General features: G+C 43.4%; 1 protein-coding gene across 1 annotated transcript in view; it reads left to right on the forward strand.

The window, feature by feature from the left end:
* Positions 1 to 13,426, forward strand: part of C8A (complement C8 alpha chain) — a 63,456-nt gene extending 50,030 nt beyond the window's left edge. Inside the window, exons 8-11 of the mRNA XM_012442817.3 lie at positions 1,907 to 2,041; positions 3,177 to 3,334; positions 7,598 to 7,820; positions 12,754 to 13,426. Of these exons, the coding sequence (XP_012298240.2) occupies positions 1,907 to 2,041; positions 3,177 to 3,334; positions 7,598 to 7,820; positions 12,754 to 12,905 (668 nt within the window). The 3' untranslated portion in view covers positions 12,906 to 13,426. The remainder of the gene's footprint in view (positions 1 to 1,906; positions 2,042 to 3,176; positions 3,335 to 7,597; positions 7,821 to 12,753) is intronic.
* The last annotated feature ends 692 nt before the right edge of the window (positions 13,427 to 14,118 follow it).

Below are 14,118 nucleotides of genomic sequence, written 5' to 3' on the forward strand. Positions count from 1 at the left end.
TCTATGATTCTTTGTAAGTCACAGACTCCCCTTGCTGGCTGGTACCCACTTTGGGGTCCTCAGATGGCAATTCTCTACAGTCAAGTCGTGCTGCTCAAGTCAGGCTGGAATTCTCTTCTCCCAGCAGCACGTGGCAGGCTGTCGGCAGATCCTTCATGAGCATAATCACACCACAGGCATCTTCCAGTCCCCATTAATCAGCCCATCCTGTCGCTTTAATTCAGCAGCACTCCACCACTCACCTAAGTAATCACTCTGGCTTCTGCCTGTAAATTCTTTTCATCCACTTTTGTTTATCACTGTTGAAGCATTTTTTAATCAAAACAATTAAATATGCTACTTCCCCCAATTAGTAATGCATTAAAAATTAAAAGTGTTTGAATGGAAATGGCAGAAGAAGCCCTTTGCTCGGTGCTGAGTGCCAGTGCTCAGAGCATCACTTCCCCCAGGCACTTTCAGCTCAAGAGTGACTCAGAAACTGATATCCAAAGAGTCACAGAGGGCTGCGGCTGAAAGGGGTCTTAGAGATAACAACCTCTTCTTTCCATAAATGGGAAACTGAGATCCCGTGGGATCATGGACCTTTTTTAGGATCACACAAGGTGTTGGTGACTGGAATTTGAATTTAGGACTTATGACTTCTAAGTTTCCTTCTATCAGAAACCCTTACCAAAAGACTCAGGGCGTTCATTTATTTACTGTTTTTTTCATTCATCAATCATTTATTCTGAAAATACTTACTGAACATGGCACACACTACATTGCTATGCTGACAAGACAAAGGTGAATTAGATAGAAATCCTTGACCTCGTAGAGTTTGCAGTTTAATGGGGACACAGGCAAATAAACTTTGATGCTCAATGCTCCCTTGAAAATAGTGAATCTAATCTTTAGCTCAATTGAATGACAGGTCTACATTATTTTTCCTTTATGGTTGACAGAATAACACTATGACTGGAAATAATTATTTTGTATAGTTGTAGTTTAAAGAAATGATGTCTCAAATACAAATTTCAGTTTAAAACTTTCGGAAGACCCCTTTAGCTACCAAAAAGGTTGAACTCTGTAGCATGGTCAATATTCCTCCAGTCTATTTATCTAGTTTTATTTTGTCAGTCAGACCTAGGGTTGGAAATCCAGGTCTGTTTACTTATGTAGCAATATGGCTTTATTGCCTTGAGAATTATTTTCTTCATCTGCAAAATTCAGGTTCCTCAGTGGGTCCTCAGATGTAGACAAATACAGAGATGGCTAATGTGGGCCTGGCAGTCTTTATGGAATCTGAAGGGCCGGTAAACTTTCCATGGTGATCCATTCATCTTCTAGCAAGACTCTGGCCTCTCTGGGGTGCAATGAGGACCTGGACAAAAAGAATTATGATGAAGATGATCATTCAGACACAGAGAAATTTAGTAGCTCTGAAGAAAGAGGGAATTATTCAGATCCAAAAGTACTTCATGGAGTAAATGATATTTGAATGGAAGCCTTTGGAATGATGATGGAAAGGGAGGAGGAGAGGTATTTATAGTAGGGGTAAATATGTGCAAAAGTTAAGAGTAATGGTACCCATCATGGGCCAGACACTGAGGTAGGCATGGGGGCAAATGCAGATGGATGAGATAGAATTATTGCCTCAAAATCGTTCAATAAAATTGGCCAAAGAAAAGAGTGCTAGTGTTTTTTACCAACTAGTATGTGCACTACCTATCTCTTTTCATTTCAAGAATTATTTTGATTGGAACCATGCAGAAGAGAAAACTGAAATTGGATTAAAGAACCAGGCTTTCAATCCACCCCTTTTGGACTCCAAAGCTGAAGCTAGCTTTTACTACTGTGACACAGTTGTACCATGTCAAGTGACTTTTATTAACTCAGCATTTTGTGTTTCTCTGTCTCCCTGTTGCAGGTGTTACAAGCACAGATGTCATGAAATGTTTTGGAGGTTCCTTGGGTATTGACTATGCATTCTATGAAGGCAGCCTAAATGTTGGTGGAAGTTTATCAGCAGAACATTGTAAAAGATTTGGAGATGGCAAAACTGGCAAGTGTTTAGCAATAGATGCCCCTAAAAGAGAAACCAGGCTTTCCTCTGGACACACACTGAGACATGGAAGCTATTTTTTTCCCCAATTGATTTCATTTTAGTAAATGATCAGACTGCGTAAATGCTAAATACCCCCTAACAAATGACCTGTAGTGGCTCTATTTTGAATCTACCATGGGTTGAAAATCACCTTAGAAATATTTACCTTTGTACAGGGAATGCTCCTAGATTTCAAGTGTTCCAAGTAAGAACTAGAATGGAAGGAATCTGGAAAATGGGCTGTTTGAGTGAAGGCCCATCATGTTACAGTTCAGAGGGAGGAAATAAGGCTGTTGAGAGAGGAGAATATGGTTACCGAGTCCAAGCTCAAAGAATAATTATTAGAGAGGGATTGCATAGGAACATTTTACGGCATTTCCTGAACAAGTCAGTTGGGGTGTTCATGTGTTCATTTACTCATTCATTCATCAAACAGGTATTGAGTTTTTTTTTTTTCAAGTGGGAGACACAGAGGATACAGGGATAATGAAGAAGTTTATAGTGCAGTGGGTGAAATAGGTATTAAACAGGTTCAAGCTATTCCCATTGCATTAGGTTACCTGTACCTCAGGGCCTTAAGTCAAATTGTTTCCTCTCTCTTTTTATCCTCTCTTTATTCACTTGGCAAATGCTCACTTAGCTTTGTAGACAACTTACCTTTCTTCTTGACTGTCTCCCACCCCTCCTACTGTATATCTGACTAGTTTCTTTCACTGTGCCCACTGAGTCCTACAGTAACAGCTATAGCACCTATAATATTTGATTGAACCTATTTGGCATATAGTAGACACTGAGAAGACATTTGACATATGAATGAATGAGTGTATGAATGAACGACCACCCATTTCCTGTCCTCCCCATCCTTTTTGTGGGCTGGGCTGTCCTCCCAATAGACTCCAGAGGATGGGTCTATTTCTGAGTCTAGGTCCTTCCCTTCTCCCTTTTCCTGCTAGCTAACCCAGAAGAGTAGTCGAATGGCAAATATCTAAGGAAAACATGTCAATTTTCTTCTGAATCTCATTAGTGGGGTTTGTCAACCAGTCCTTGGGCTTTTGGGGAAATGAGCTAATGCAGTTTATCCTCTTGATGGCAGAAAAGGACAGGAAGGCCATGGCTGTGGAAAACGTCATTTCTCGGGTGCAAGGTGGCAATTCTGGCTGGAGCGGTGCCTTGACACACAACAGTAGCACCATTACATACCGTTCCTGGGGGAGGTCATTAAAGTATAATCCTGTTGTTATCGATTTTGAGGTAAGTCTTTTCGCAGTTGAAGAAACTCTACGTCCATGAGGAATGAAAGTGAAGCAGACCAGATCATTTCATATTTCTTATTATGAGCCCATCAAAGAACAAGATTAAATGTAACAGCACACTGAACTGGTGGCCTTGCTTGTGCCTGGCTTCAGACCCAGGCCACTAGGGAGCTGGGGTCAGAAACTGATGATCTGGTCAGTGCCCAGTTTAACACTGGCCGTCTCAGAAGTTCCTCGGCATTAGGCCACATTCGGCAAATCATGATTTTCATGTATACATAAAAGACTTTAAAGATCACATAGGCTAAATTAGGGGGTGGCAAACTTTTTCTGTAAAAGGTCAAACAGTAAATATTTTAGGCTTTGTTGGCCACATACAAGCTGTGATACACAAAGCAGTACTGCAAGTAGTAGTAGTTATTCTTCTTCTTTCTCTTCTTCATCAAAACTCTTTAAAAATATAAAGGTCATTCTTAGCTCATAGGTCATATAAGAACAAGCTGTGGGTTGGACTTGGACCCAGGCTGCAATTGGCTGCTGCACTCCAAAATTATCTCATCTCCCCATTACAGGAACCTCTGGCGTAAATACAATTCCCTCCCATTAAAGATTAGGAAACAGGCTCTGAAAAATCAAGTGAAAATGTTTGAGGTCACAGAGCTCAGAGGTGGCAATGCTCGGATTTCAGACCTTTGGACTTTGTATCCAGTTCTCACTTTTCTCTTTTCTAGCACCTCCCTTAAAGCAGTGGCTCTCAACTACTAGGGGCAATTTTGCTCCACAGAGAAAATTTAGCAATATCTGGAGATATTTTTTATATTCTTTTCACGACCCACAGTGGGGCAAAGGAGGTGTTACTGGCATCCAGGAGTCAGAGGCCAGGGATGCTGCTAAACATCCTTCTATGCACAGACCAGCCCCTACAGCAAAGAAATATCTGGTCTCAAGTGTCAATAATGCTGAAGTTGAGAAACTCTGCCTTAAGTGCTTAACCTCTCAAAGTATGGAAAACTGTATTCTAACCACAAAGGAAATAATTGTTCTAGCAGTTGCCAAACTATTTCTGTCAATATGCAGTGTAGTCCATTAAAAAAAGACTGCATTTCAGACTTTGAAGCAAAACATCATTTTCTCATCCATTTTCTCTCCACTCTTGCCTAATTTTCTACATAAATTTAAAATCCAGGTATGGATACAGTCCTCCTCTTAAAACATATGCCTACAGTTAAACCAAGAAGTCTATTCTAACGCCCTGCTTTCTGTGAAGAAAGAGGTCAGATGGATTAACCTTGATTTCATTTCTTCTTCAATAAGAGACCATTTTCACGCAACCGTAATTCACATGGGGTTTGAAAATTGCTATCATCAAGCTATTAGTGATTTGAGCAAAAACTGTAAAATTGATATCAGGAGTAATATATAAACTTTCACAGGCAATAGATGAACTTGGTATTTGCCTTGAGAAAAACTCTGGGAAGACTGAGGGTCATCATTCAGAGAAGATCAATACAGTCTTTTGGAAAAAAAGAACCCAGACTTTGGCAGGATTGGGTGGGAGGGAAAGGAAAGACAAAATTTAGGTCACAGCTCAGTCACCTTTTCAATGTGTGACCTTTGACAAGTTACTTCCCTCACTGAGCCTCAGTTTCCTGCTCTGTCGCATAGAGATATTTCACAAGACTTGGGAAATCAGAGGTTACTTAGTAAATGCCAGTTGAAGAAACAGGTTCAGCACAAGATCTCAAAGCTAGCAAATGATGAAGTCCAACTCAAGTCATGTTTGACTGACACTAACATCCTCAATCTCTTCACAATTCATGTTGACCCCTGAGAAGTCGTACCCAATGCATTAAGCCACAGGCAGGCTTTAGAACAGGGAGGTAACACAGCTAGCACTGTGCTTTATAAGGAGAATGCTCACAGGCAATAAAGGGTGATTTGAGGAAGAGAGAGATTACAGACAAGCGGAACAGGTAGGGGTTATTTGGAGCCTGATGTTCAGAGTGGAAACAGAATCTTATTCACTTGCATATCCCCCAGAGTTCAGCAGTGCTTATTTATAACCAGTACTTAGAGTTAGTGGATGTAGGAGTCCTGTTATGTTATGTTTGTGTTATGTTATTTTGCTGTGTTGTGTTGTGTGATGTGTCATTATTTGTTATCTTCTGTTACTACATTGTATCATTTGACCTCTGAGTCTTTTTCCTCATCTGCAAAATGGGAACAAGATCATTGCCAATATCTTTTCAAGCTCTAACATCCTAAGATCCCTTTTCTCCGCCTCTCTTTCCTCCTTCAACTCCACCAGCCCTCCCTATGGAGCGCTTCCTCTCTTCCTGTGGTGGTTCCTGGGAGGGAGAGATCTGAGGTGGGGAACTGGGTGCTGAGCCCCACTGGAAGGTCAAAGAGAAATTGCCCAATGGTCCTGGCCTTCCCTGGAACTAGCAGTCATCTTTGACCAGGCCAACAGGGCAGCCTAATATACACTGACTTCCTAACAATGGGACTGAATTCCCCGAACTTCCAGTAAGTGGTTTTCTCCCCTCGGCTGGGGGCCCTATCAGTCCTGATATTACCTGCCTGCTGACCTCAGCTGCAGCCCCTGACCACAGGCCAAAGTCTGTTTGCCACAGGTCTTTCTGCACACATTTCCAGGAACCCAGTCAAAGCTATTGCCAGTGCCCTCAGTTGACTTCTGTTTCCAGGAAAGTGAGACTGCCTTAATGTGGCTCAGTCCCACTGCTGCCTTGCTCTGTGACCTTGGCAAATCACTTCCCCTTTGGGGGCCTCAGATTCCTCTCCTTTAAAATGAGAGATCTAGAGAAGATCCTTCCTTTTCTGAATGTTTTAAAATGTGTAACATTATAAGCATGCTGAAGATAAGTACCATATGTGCATGCAGTTTGAAAAACACAGGATTTTGGGGTTTTTTTCCTATTATCACACGCATCTAACAAAAATGGTGCTTATTTTATGTCATTCTTCCCTTGTACAGTAGTATCTCACATTCAGTACTTCTTTAGATCCTCATAAGAAATGTGGGAATTAAGTATTATTCCCATTTTCTAGATAATGAGGATCAGGCTTAGACAGGGGAGTTGAGTCCCAGGTCATATAGTTAGAAAGTGAGCCACATTTACTTGGCTTTTACCATGTGACAGGTCTTTCCCCTATATCACCTCCCTTAATCCTCACAGTAACCCCGGAGGGTGCGATGACTGTTCTCCCTTTACAGATGAGGAAGGAGGCTCTGCGTGTCATGTACCAAAGATCACACAGCTGGAAGCAGGGTAGTTGGGGTTTGAAGCCAGGTTTTCTGGCTTCAGATTCAATGCTGCTTGTGCTTCATCTACTGCTTCTCAGTAGAGACAATTCTTCCCCCTGAAAAATATTTGGCAATGTCAGGAGAGTTTTAGTTTTCACAATTGGAAAGGGGCTGCTGGCACCTAGTGGATAGAGGCCAGGGACTCTGCTAAACAGCCTATAATGCATAGGACAGCCCACTCCTGCCAATAAAGAATTATCCAACTTGATAGGCAATAGTGCCGAGGTTGAGAAACCCTGAACTATGGTCATGCTTGGAATGAGTTGCATCAATGTAAACAAACCCCCACCAGCCACACCTAGCTGCCACGGTTACACCATTAGGAGAATCGCTCAGCAATGACAACAACTCTACCTATCAAGGATGTTATTAATTCCTGCATTGAAGGTTGACAATCAAAACACACACTTTTCCTGCTTCTTAAACGTGGTGGAGGGGGCATATGATTTGGCACAAATAACTTCTAAGCTCACCTGTTACTCTGGGATTAGGAGTGCACAGGTTTCAAGTTAAGTAGGTGATTCTTGTGTGGATTGCACACGCTGCTCCAGAATTATTGTGAGGATCAAGGGAAATGATAAAGGGGAAAGGCCTGTCACATGGTAAAAGCTAGGTAAATGTGGTTCACGTCCCAGCTGTGTGGCCTGGGACTCTTAACAACCTGTCTCTAAATCTGATCCTCATTATTATTTCTTAATAAGTGTGTGATTCTGAGCCAGTCACTTAAACACTTTACGCCTGAATGTATTCTGCTGGGAGGAATTTAATACCTATGTCACAGAGTGGTGTGAGGATCCAAGGTGGTGGGAGAGGTTGGGTGTCTGTGTCTGTGCCTAACATGTTGCAGGCCTTCTAGAAGCTTGGTAGCCAGTTCTTGGGCTCTGGGAAGGTACACAGAGCCCAGAGAGGAGCCCTGTGGTCTTTCTGTGCCCACAGGTGCAGCCTATCCATGAGCTGCTGAGGCACACAAGCCTGGGGCCTCTAGAGGTCAAACGCCAGAACCTGCGCCGCGCCTTGGACCAGTATCTGATGGAATTCAACAGCTGCCGCTGTGGGCCCTGCTTCAATAATGGGGTGCCCATCCTCAAGGGCACCAGCTGCAAGTGCCAGTGCCACGTGGGTCGCCGGGGCCCTGCCTGTGAGCAAACACAGATAGAAGGTAAGGCCCATGCATCCCCACCCAGTTCCAGCCTGGCCCAGCTCAAAGGGGCCAGTGCAGAAAGGACTTTTGGGTTCCCAGTCCCTCTTTTCTGAGCCCTCCTAGCCTCTACCCAGGAGCCCCTCTTGAGAGTTCTATTACTCACCCATCACACTCAGTGGTTCTTGTGCTTTTTTCCTGCCATCAAGACCTTTTCTCAGAGGAGAATTGTTTTTCACCAAGTTGTATATGGACAACAGGATTCATTCCTGGAGGAATGAACTGGTTTCCTAGGACTACCATAATAAATCATTACAAATTGGGTGGCTTACACCAACAGAAGTATATTGTTTCAGACTTCTGGAAGCTACAAGTCCAAAGTCAAGTGTGTTGGCTAGGTTGGTTTCTGCCAGAGACCAAGGGAGTATGTGGTCCATGCCCCTCTCCTATCTTTTGGTGGTTGTCAGCAATCCTTGGCATTTCTTGGCTTATAGATGCATGACTCCAATCTCTGCCTCTGCCTTCATATGGCATTCTTCCTTTTGTAACTCTGTTTCTCTTCTTATAAGAACCACCAGTCAGTGGGTTAGGGCCTACCCTATTCCAGCATGACCTCATTTTAATGTGATTTCATATGCAAAGATTCTATTTCCAAATAAGCTCATGTTCACAGGTAATGAGGGTTTGCCTTGAACATATCTTTTGGGGAAACACAATTCAACTCACTAAAAGAGACAGGTAGTTATCATTATAGTGTAAGGAGTTATGACTTAAAAACAAGGCTTGGGCAAGGAAGGTTTGAATGCAGATAGCTGCAACATGAACCAACTGGTACCAGGGAAGAAAGTTATCAAACAAGCATTAAAAAGTCCATCCCTTAAAAACAAAGAAGTCTGGGGATATGGATGTGAATCGCAGCATTTTGCTAAGTCACTGTGGGACACTGATTATTTACATCTTTCTGGGGTTTAGCTTTCTCATCTAACTTTCCTTTTAGCCTCAAGAATCTCTATGCATGTTCCAATTCCTAAGCTCCCAATTTTTCAAGCATATGAAACTGCTTGTATGGTACATACATTGATGACAAAGCATATGGGCTACCTAATCAATGTATGTATTAACCTAAATTGGCTACTTCAATGAAGAAAACACAAAAGGAAAAACAAAGAAGTCTGGATAGGCAAATCCAAGGTATTACAATTGACCCCCGAAAACAAAATTGTAATCCAAGGTATTACAATTGACCCACTTGAGCACAGGGTGAATGGTGCTGAAGCCATGTGGCCCAATGGCCATGTGAAAGAAACAGTCCAAGCACTCATCCCAGTTCACTCAATGGGAGCCTGATTCAGATGCCCCCAGAGTGAAAGATGGGGTAACAGAAGTCAAGAGCCCGGGATAAGATTCTTCTCTGGCATACCAGGATCTTTGTTCTTGGTGCCACACTTCACCAGATACTGATAAAGGAAAGCAGGCCACCCAGTGACGTGGGAAGGCTGAAAGCTATGTACTAAGAAGAAGATCTGGAAAGACTGGGACTTTTGACATGGAGAAGAAAGACTCAGGAAGGACAAATCCCACATAAACTACCATTTGAGAGGGCATGAAACTTGTATTCTATGGCCACTGAGATTAAGTTGTGGGACTAAAGGAGAGAAACTACAGCAAACGGATTAGGGCTTAATGAGGGAGAAGTTTCTGCTGCATGTACTGTGGCAGGAGTGAGGGAGGGGGATAGATGAGCACTTTTCAGGGAGTTGTAATGGAAGAGATTTATTCTTCTAAGGAATGGTTGGGCAAGACAGCCTCAAGATCCTTCCTACTCCCAGGATTTCTGTGTCTCTGACCTAAACAAAGGATAGCAGCATGGTGAGCAGTTGGTAGTTTGAAGCTTAATATCTTTAAATGCAAAATTGAATTTGAGTATTTTAAACTTCAAACTACAAATACCAATTTCTTTAGGATTCAAGGGGATCCTCATGTAGTAGACCTGGTTTAAAAATGAGATGATGGTGAGTTGTTATTTCCTCACCGGAGAGTTGTTCCAAATAGGAGGAAGGATAGCATAGCTCAGGTAGCAAACAGATCTTTAGGTTTTTATTTATTTATTTATTTGAGATGAAGTCTCACTCTGTCACCCAGGCTGGAGTGCAATGGCACGATCTCGGCTCACTGCAACCTCTGCCTCCTGGTTCAAGCGATTCTCCCACCTCAGCCCCCCACATAGCTGGGACTACAGTCATGAGCCACTGCACCTGGCTAATTTTTATATTTTTAGTAGTGATGAGGTTTCGCCATGTTGGCCAGGCTGGTCTCAAATTCCTGGCTTCAAGTGATCCACCCGCCTTAGCCTCCCAAAATGCTGAGATTACAGGCCTGAGCCACTGCATCTGACCCAGATATTTAATTTCTAATGCTGCCAATTCCCATCTGGGCATACCCTGTAAAATGAGATTATATTGGAAACTTCCTCAGAGGTAGTGTTGAGGATTAAACTAGTTAACACCTGTGGTAGGCTCTATTATAATAAACAAAAGAAGAGACAGCTTCATGTGAGATGTTTCATTGGTAGAGGACTGTTCTGGGTTGTTATCTGTTCAGATACTTCCTTTGCGAGCAAAAGGGGATAGAATCTGGGTCCCAGTGAACTGCCTGTGTCCTGTGGGAGGGACACTGAAAGAGGTAAGCCAAGAGGGTGAGTGAAAGCCAAAGACTTCATGAAGGAGCATGCAGAGAATACAAACCAAGGAGACCAACTCTCAGGGCCAAGCCTGGCACACAGTTTCCTTATGTGAATTGGAAAAAGGCACTACCTGGTAGGTGGGTGAATTGAGAGAGAAAAAGAAAACCACTCTGGACTAATACAGCCCAGCTCCAGGGCCCAGGGCTTTCCTGACTTCTAAAGCAGGATATGGACTGGGTTGCAGCTGCCATTTTCCCATTGGCCAGGCAGCATTCCCAAGAGGAACAAAGATCAATGAACAAAAGAAATAACTAAGCCTCATTAGTAACGGCCATTATAGTAGCATGTATATGAACTCATTTATTTCCCCAAGAACCTTATGACATAAATGCTATTATTAGTCCCAATTTACAGATGAGGAAACCAGAGCAGAAGGAAGGTTGAATGATTTGCTCAAGGTCACCTAGCTAGGGAATGAAAGAGCCAGGATTTGGACCCAGGATCCAATCTCTGAATCAGTACACCCTACTGAGTCACATCCTAAGAGTGAGGAAGTTTGGGAAATGAGAGTAGAGGGTCTCAGACAACTTTAGTAACTATCAGTTTAGGGATTGGAAAGTAGGGTATGTACCAGTTCATGGTTATCAACCTGGCTTGGCTTAAAGGAACAGATGTGAGCTTTGCCAGAATAATTTAATTGTAGCACTCCAAGGGCCCTTAGAACCAGTGACTTTCTTGGATTCCTGTCCGCACAGCATAGAGGCAGAGAGAAGAGGGAGTATGGGTTACCCAGACTTGCCTCTTCATAGTCCAGGGCCAGACTCAGTGGCAGGCATGCTGAGACACCTGCACACATGGTGGGCATCAGAGAAGGAATGGGCATTACATAATGATCTGCAGAAAGGGAGGAGACAGAGGGCTGCTCCCAAGGTCCCATTCCTCCTGCATTCAGTTGCAGGCAGTGCACTCAGTTCATTGCAGGCAACTCATGGTGTTCCATCAACCTGGCTCCAAGCAAGGTATGGACATCAGGTGGCCTTGGGGCTATCATACTGAACTTTCAGCCTGATGGATACTGGGCTGGCAAGGAAGTCAGGTAGGGCAGTCAAATTCCTTGGAGGCCCATTACAGTCCCTGGGAATTTTCCCAGCAAGCCTTTGCCTATGGGGACTGAGGCATGGAGGTAGGAGAAAGAGACAGAGAGCCCTGCTGTGGCTGCCCCATCAGGGAGTATAATTACAGAGCTGGAGGGAACTTGGAGATAATCCAATCCAATGATATTCACACTGTGATCTGAGGAGCCTTGGGATCTCAGAACCAACCCAGCAGAGGAGGGTGAGCCTGACAGATATCCAGCTTCAAATAGAGCAGCTCCACTTTCATCTGACTTACAGGTTGGGGTCCATGTAAGATTTCTTTTAGGAAAAATGAAATTGTGATTAAAAAAATAATGATAGAGAAAGAACCCATTGGATTAGTCTATCCTTCTCATATGCTAGCGTCCAAAACTCAGGCTGAGCCCCAGGCTAGGGTGGTTCTCTGAGCTAGATTTCCAGATACTCCCTGGTCAGTGCATGTGTTCGGATGCTCCGCGCAGAGTCTGTTACCCTCCGTGACTCCGTTGCCAGAGTCTGAGGGATTTTGATTTGCAGATCCTTAAAAGTTTAGCAATCCTCTCCAGAGAGGTGTCTGGCTAAACCTTTTCCCTGACTCCTCGGCAGGCTAGCTCTCCCTGCTCTTCACAGCTCCAGTGACTCTGTGTCATTCTTCCGAAAGAGCACACCTCCTGCCTCCCTCCGCTATCCATCTTCTATGGAACTGCAGATTCCAATTTCATGAGATGAGCTCCCAGTGGCCTCTTCCCACTCCATGCGGAGTTTCAAATTAAGTGCAAGGCAGTGAGCACAGAGGTCTTGGTTGGCTACCGGAAGGTATTTCCCCAAGGAGGGATTGCAGACCACTCTCAGGCAACAGATGGCCCTCCCTCCTCAATAGCAGCTCTGCAACTCCCTGGACAGAGCCCCCTGGGGCAGTTAAAAGTCTCACTGCCATTGTCTCTGCAGTGGAACTGCCCTTGCTACCGCTGGACTAACAAAAGAGCAAAGACCCTACATGCCTTATTCACACCTCCAACAAGCTGCAGTCGACCCAAGAAAAGGAGGCCAGTCCGTCTCCCAAGGGTTCAACCCACCCCTCCCTGTTGGTCACTAAACAGGCCCTCCCTTCTTAGCTATATGCTAACCTCCTTCTCTTGGGAAATTTCCTCTGCAGGAGCCAAAACAGATGGGAGCTGGAGTTGCTGGAGCTCCTGGTCTGTGTGCAGAGCAGGCACCCAGGAAAGGAGGAGAGAGTGTGACAATCCTGCACCTCAGAATGGAGGGGCCTCGTGTCCAGGTCGGAAAGTACAGACGCAAGCTTGCTAAGGGCCTCTGGGCATGGGCTGGGCCAGATGCTGTGGATGTTGCCTCCTGCACTGACTATTGGATACAGACTTCTTTCAGCCGAGACAAGATGCAAATCAGCACACTTTTTTCTTTGTTCTGCCGGCTTCCAGGCCTAAGACTGGAGAGATCTTGCCATCTATAGCCAACTATTCTATTACCTACAAAACTCAATCATTTATTCAGCAACTGGGTGTTGACCGTTAACTAGAAACTCTGTCCTGCTCACAGCACTTTGGATCATCAAAAAATAAAATAAAATAAAATAAAATAAAATAGAAAACAGAATAACTCAATCCATGACCAGGGATTACTTATAGGGTATTGGAGACAAAGCAAGTAGACACCTGAAACAATCAATGCCCAATAAAACAAAGTAGGATGAGAATTCTCTTAGTTCTTTGATAACAGTATTTGTTCATTCATAGAAACATTATTAATTGTTAGGATAAGTAGACACTCTGAAATAATGAGAAAAATATTAAAAATTGACTTGAATTATTTCAATTTTCCTTCATTTGAACTCACTTATTAATTCAATTAATCTCTCTAGTTCGCTTAAATTCTTTCCACAAAATGTCACATTTCTCCTAATTATTTTCTCATAGAACACTTCTTTTCCTTCATTGCAGTTTTCACGAGTAATTGTATTTTCTCAGTCCATCTGTGCTGCTATAACAAAATGCCATAAATCAGGTGGCTTATAAACAACAGAAATTTATTTCTCACAAATCTAGAGGCTGGGAAGTCCAAGATCAAGGCAGATTCAGTGTCTGGTGAAGGCCCACTTCTTAGTTTTTACAGGACTGTCTTATTGCGGTGTCCTTACATGGCAGAAGGGGCTAGACAGTCTCTTAGGTCCCTCCTTTAAGGGCACGAATTCCATTCATGAGGGCTCCATTCTCATGACCTAGTCACTTCCCGAATTTCCCACCTCCTCATGCCATCACCTTGGGGTTAGAATTTCAACGTATGAATTTTGAAGCAACACAAACATTTAGATCATAGAATATATATTCAGTCCCACATCTTCTGTGACAATTTAAGATCTATCTCTTCCTGAGAGATAATAATCTTCAGGGCAGGAGTCAGGTTTATTTTGTTTATCACTGTAGTCCCTGAGGCCAGGCTCGTGCCTTAAATATTACAGGGACTTAGTAAATAGATGTGATTAAATAAGTGAATGAATTGAAGA

This window comes from Aotus nancymaae, unplaced genomic scaffold, assembly GCF_030222135.1.
Source record: "Aotus nancymaae isolate 86718 unplaced genomic scaffold, 86718_ANA_hifiasm-v0.15.2.pri h1tg000007l, whole genome shotgun sequence".
Lineage (NCBI taxonomy): Eukaryota > Metazoa > Chordata > Mammalia > Primates > Aotidae > Aotus > Aotus nancymaae.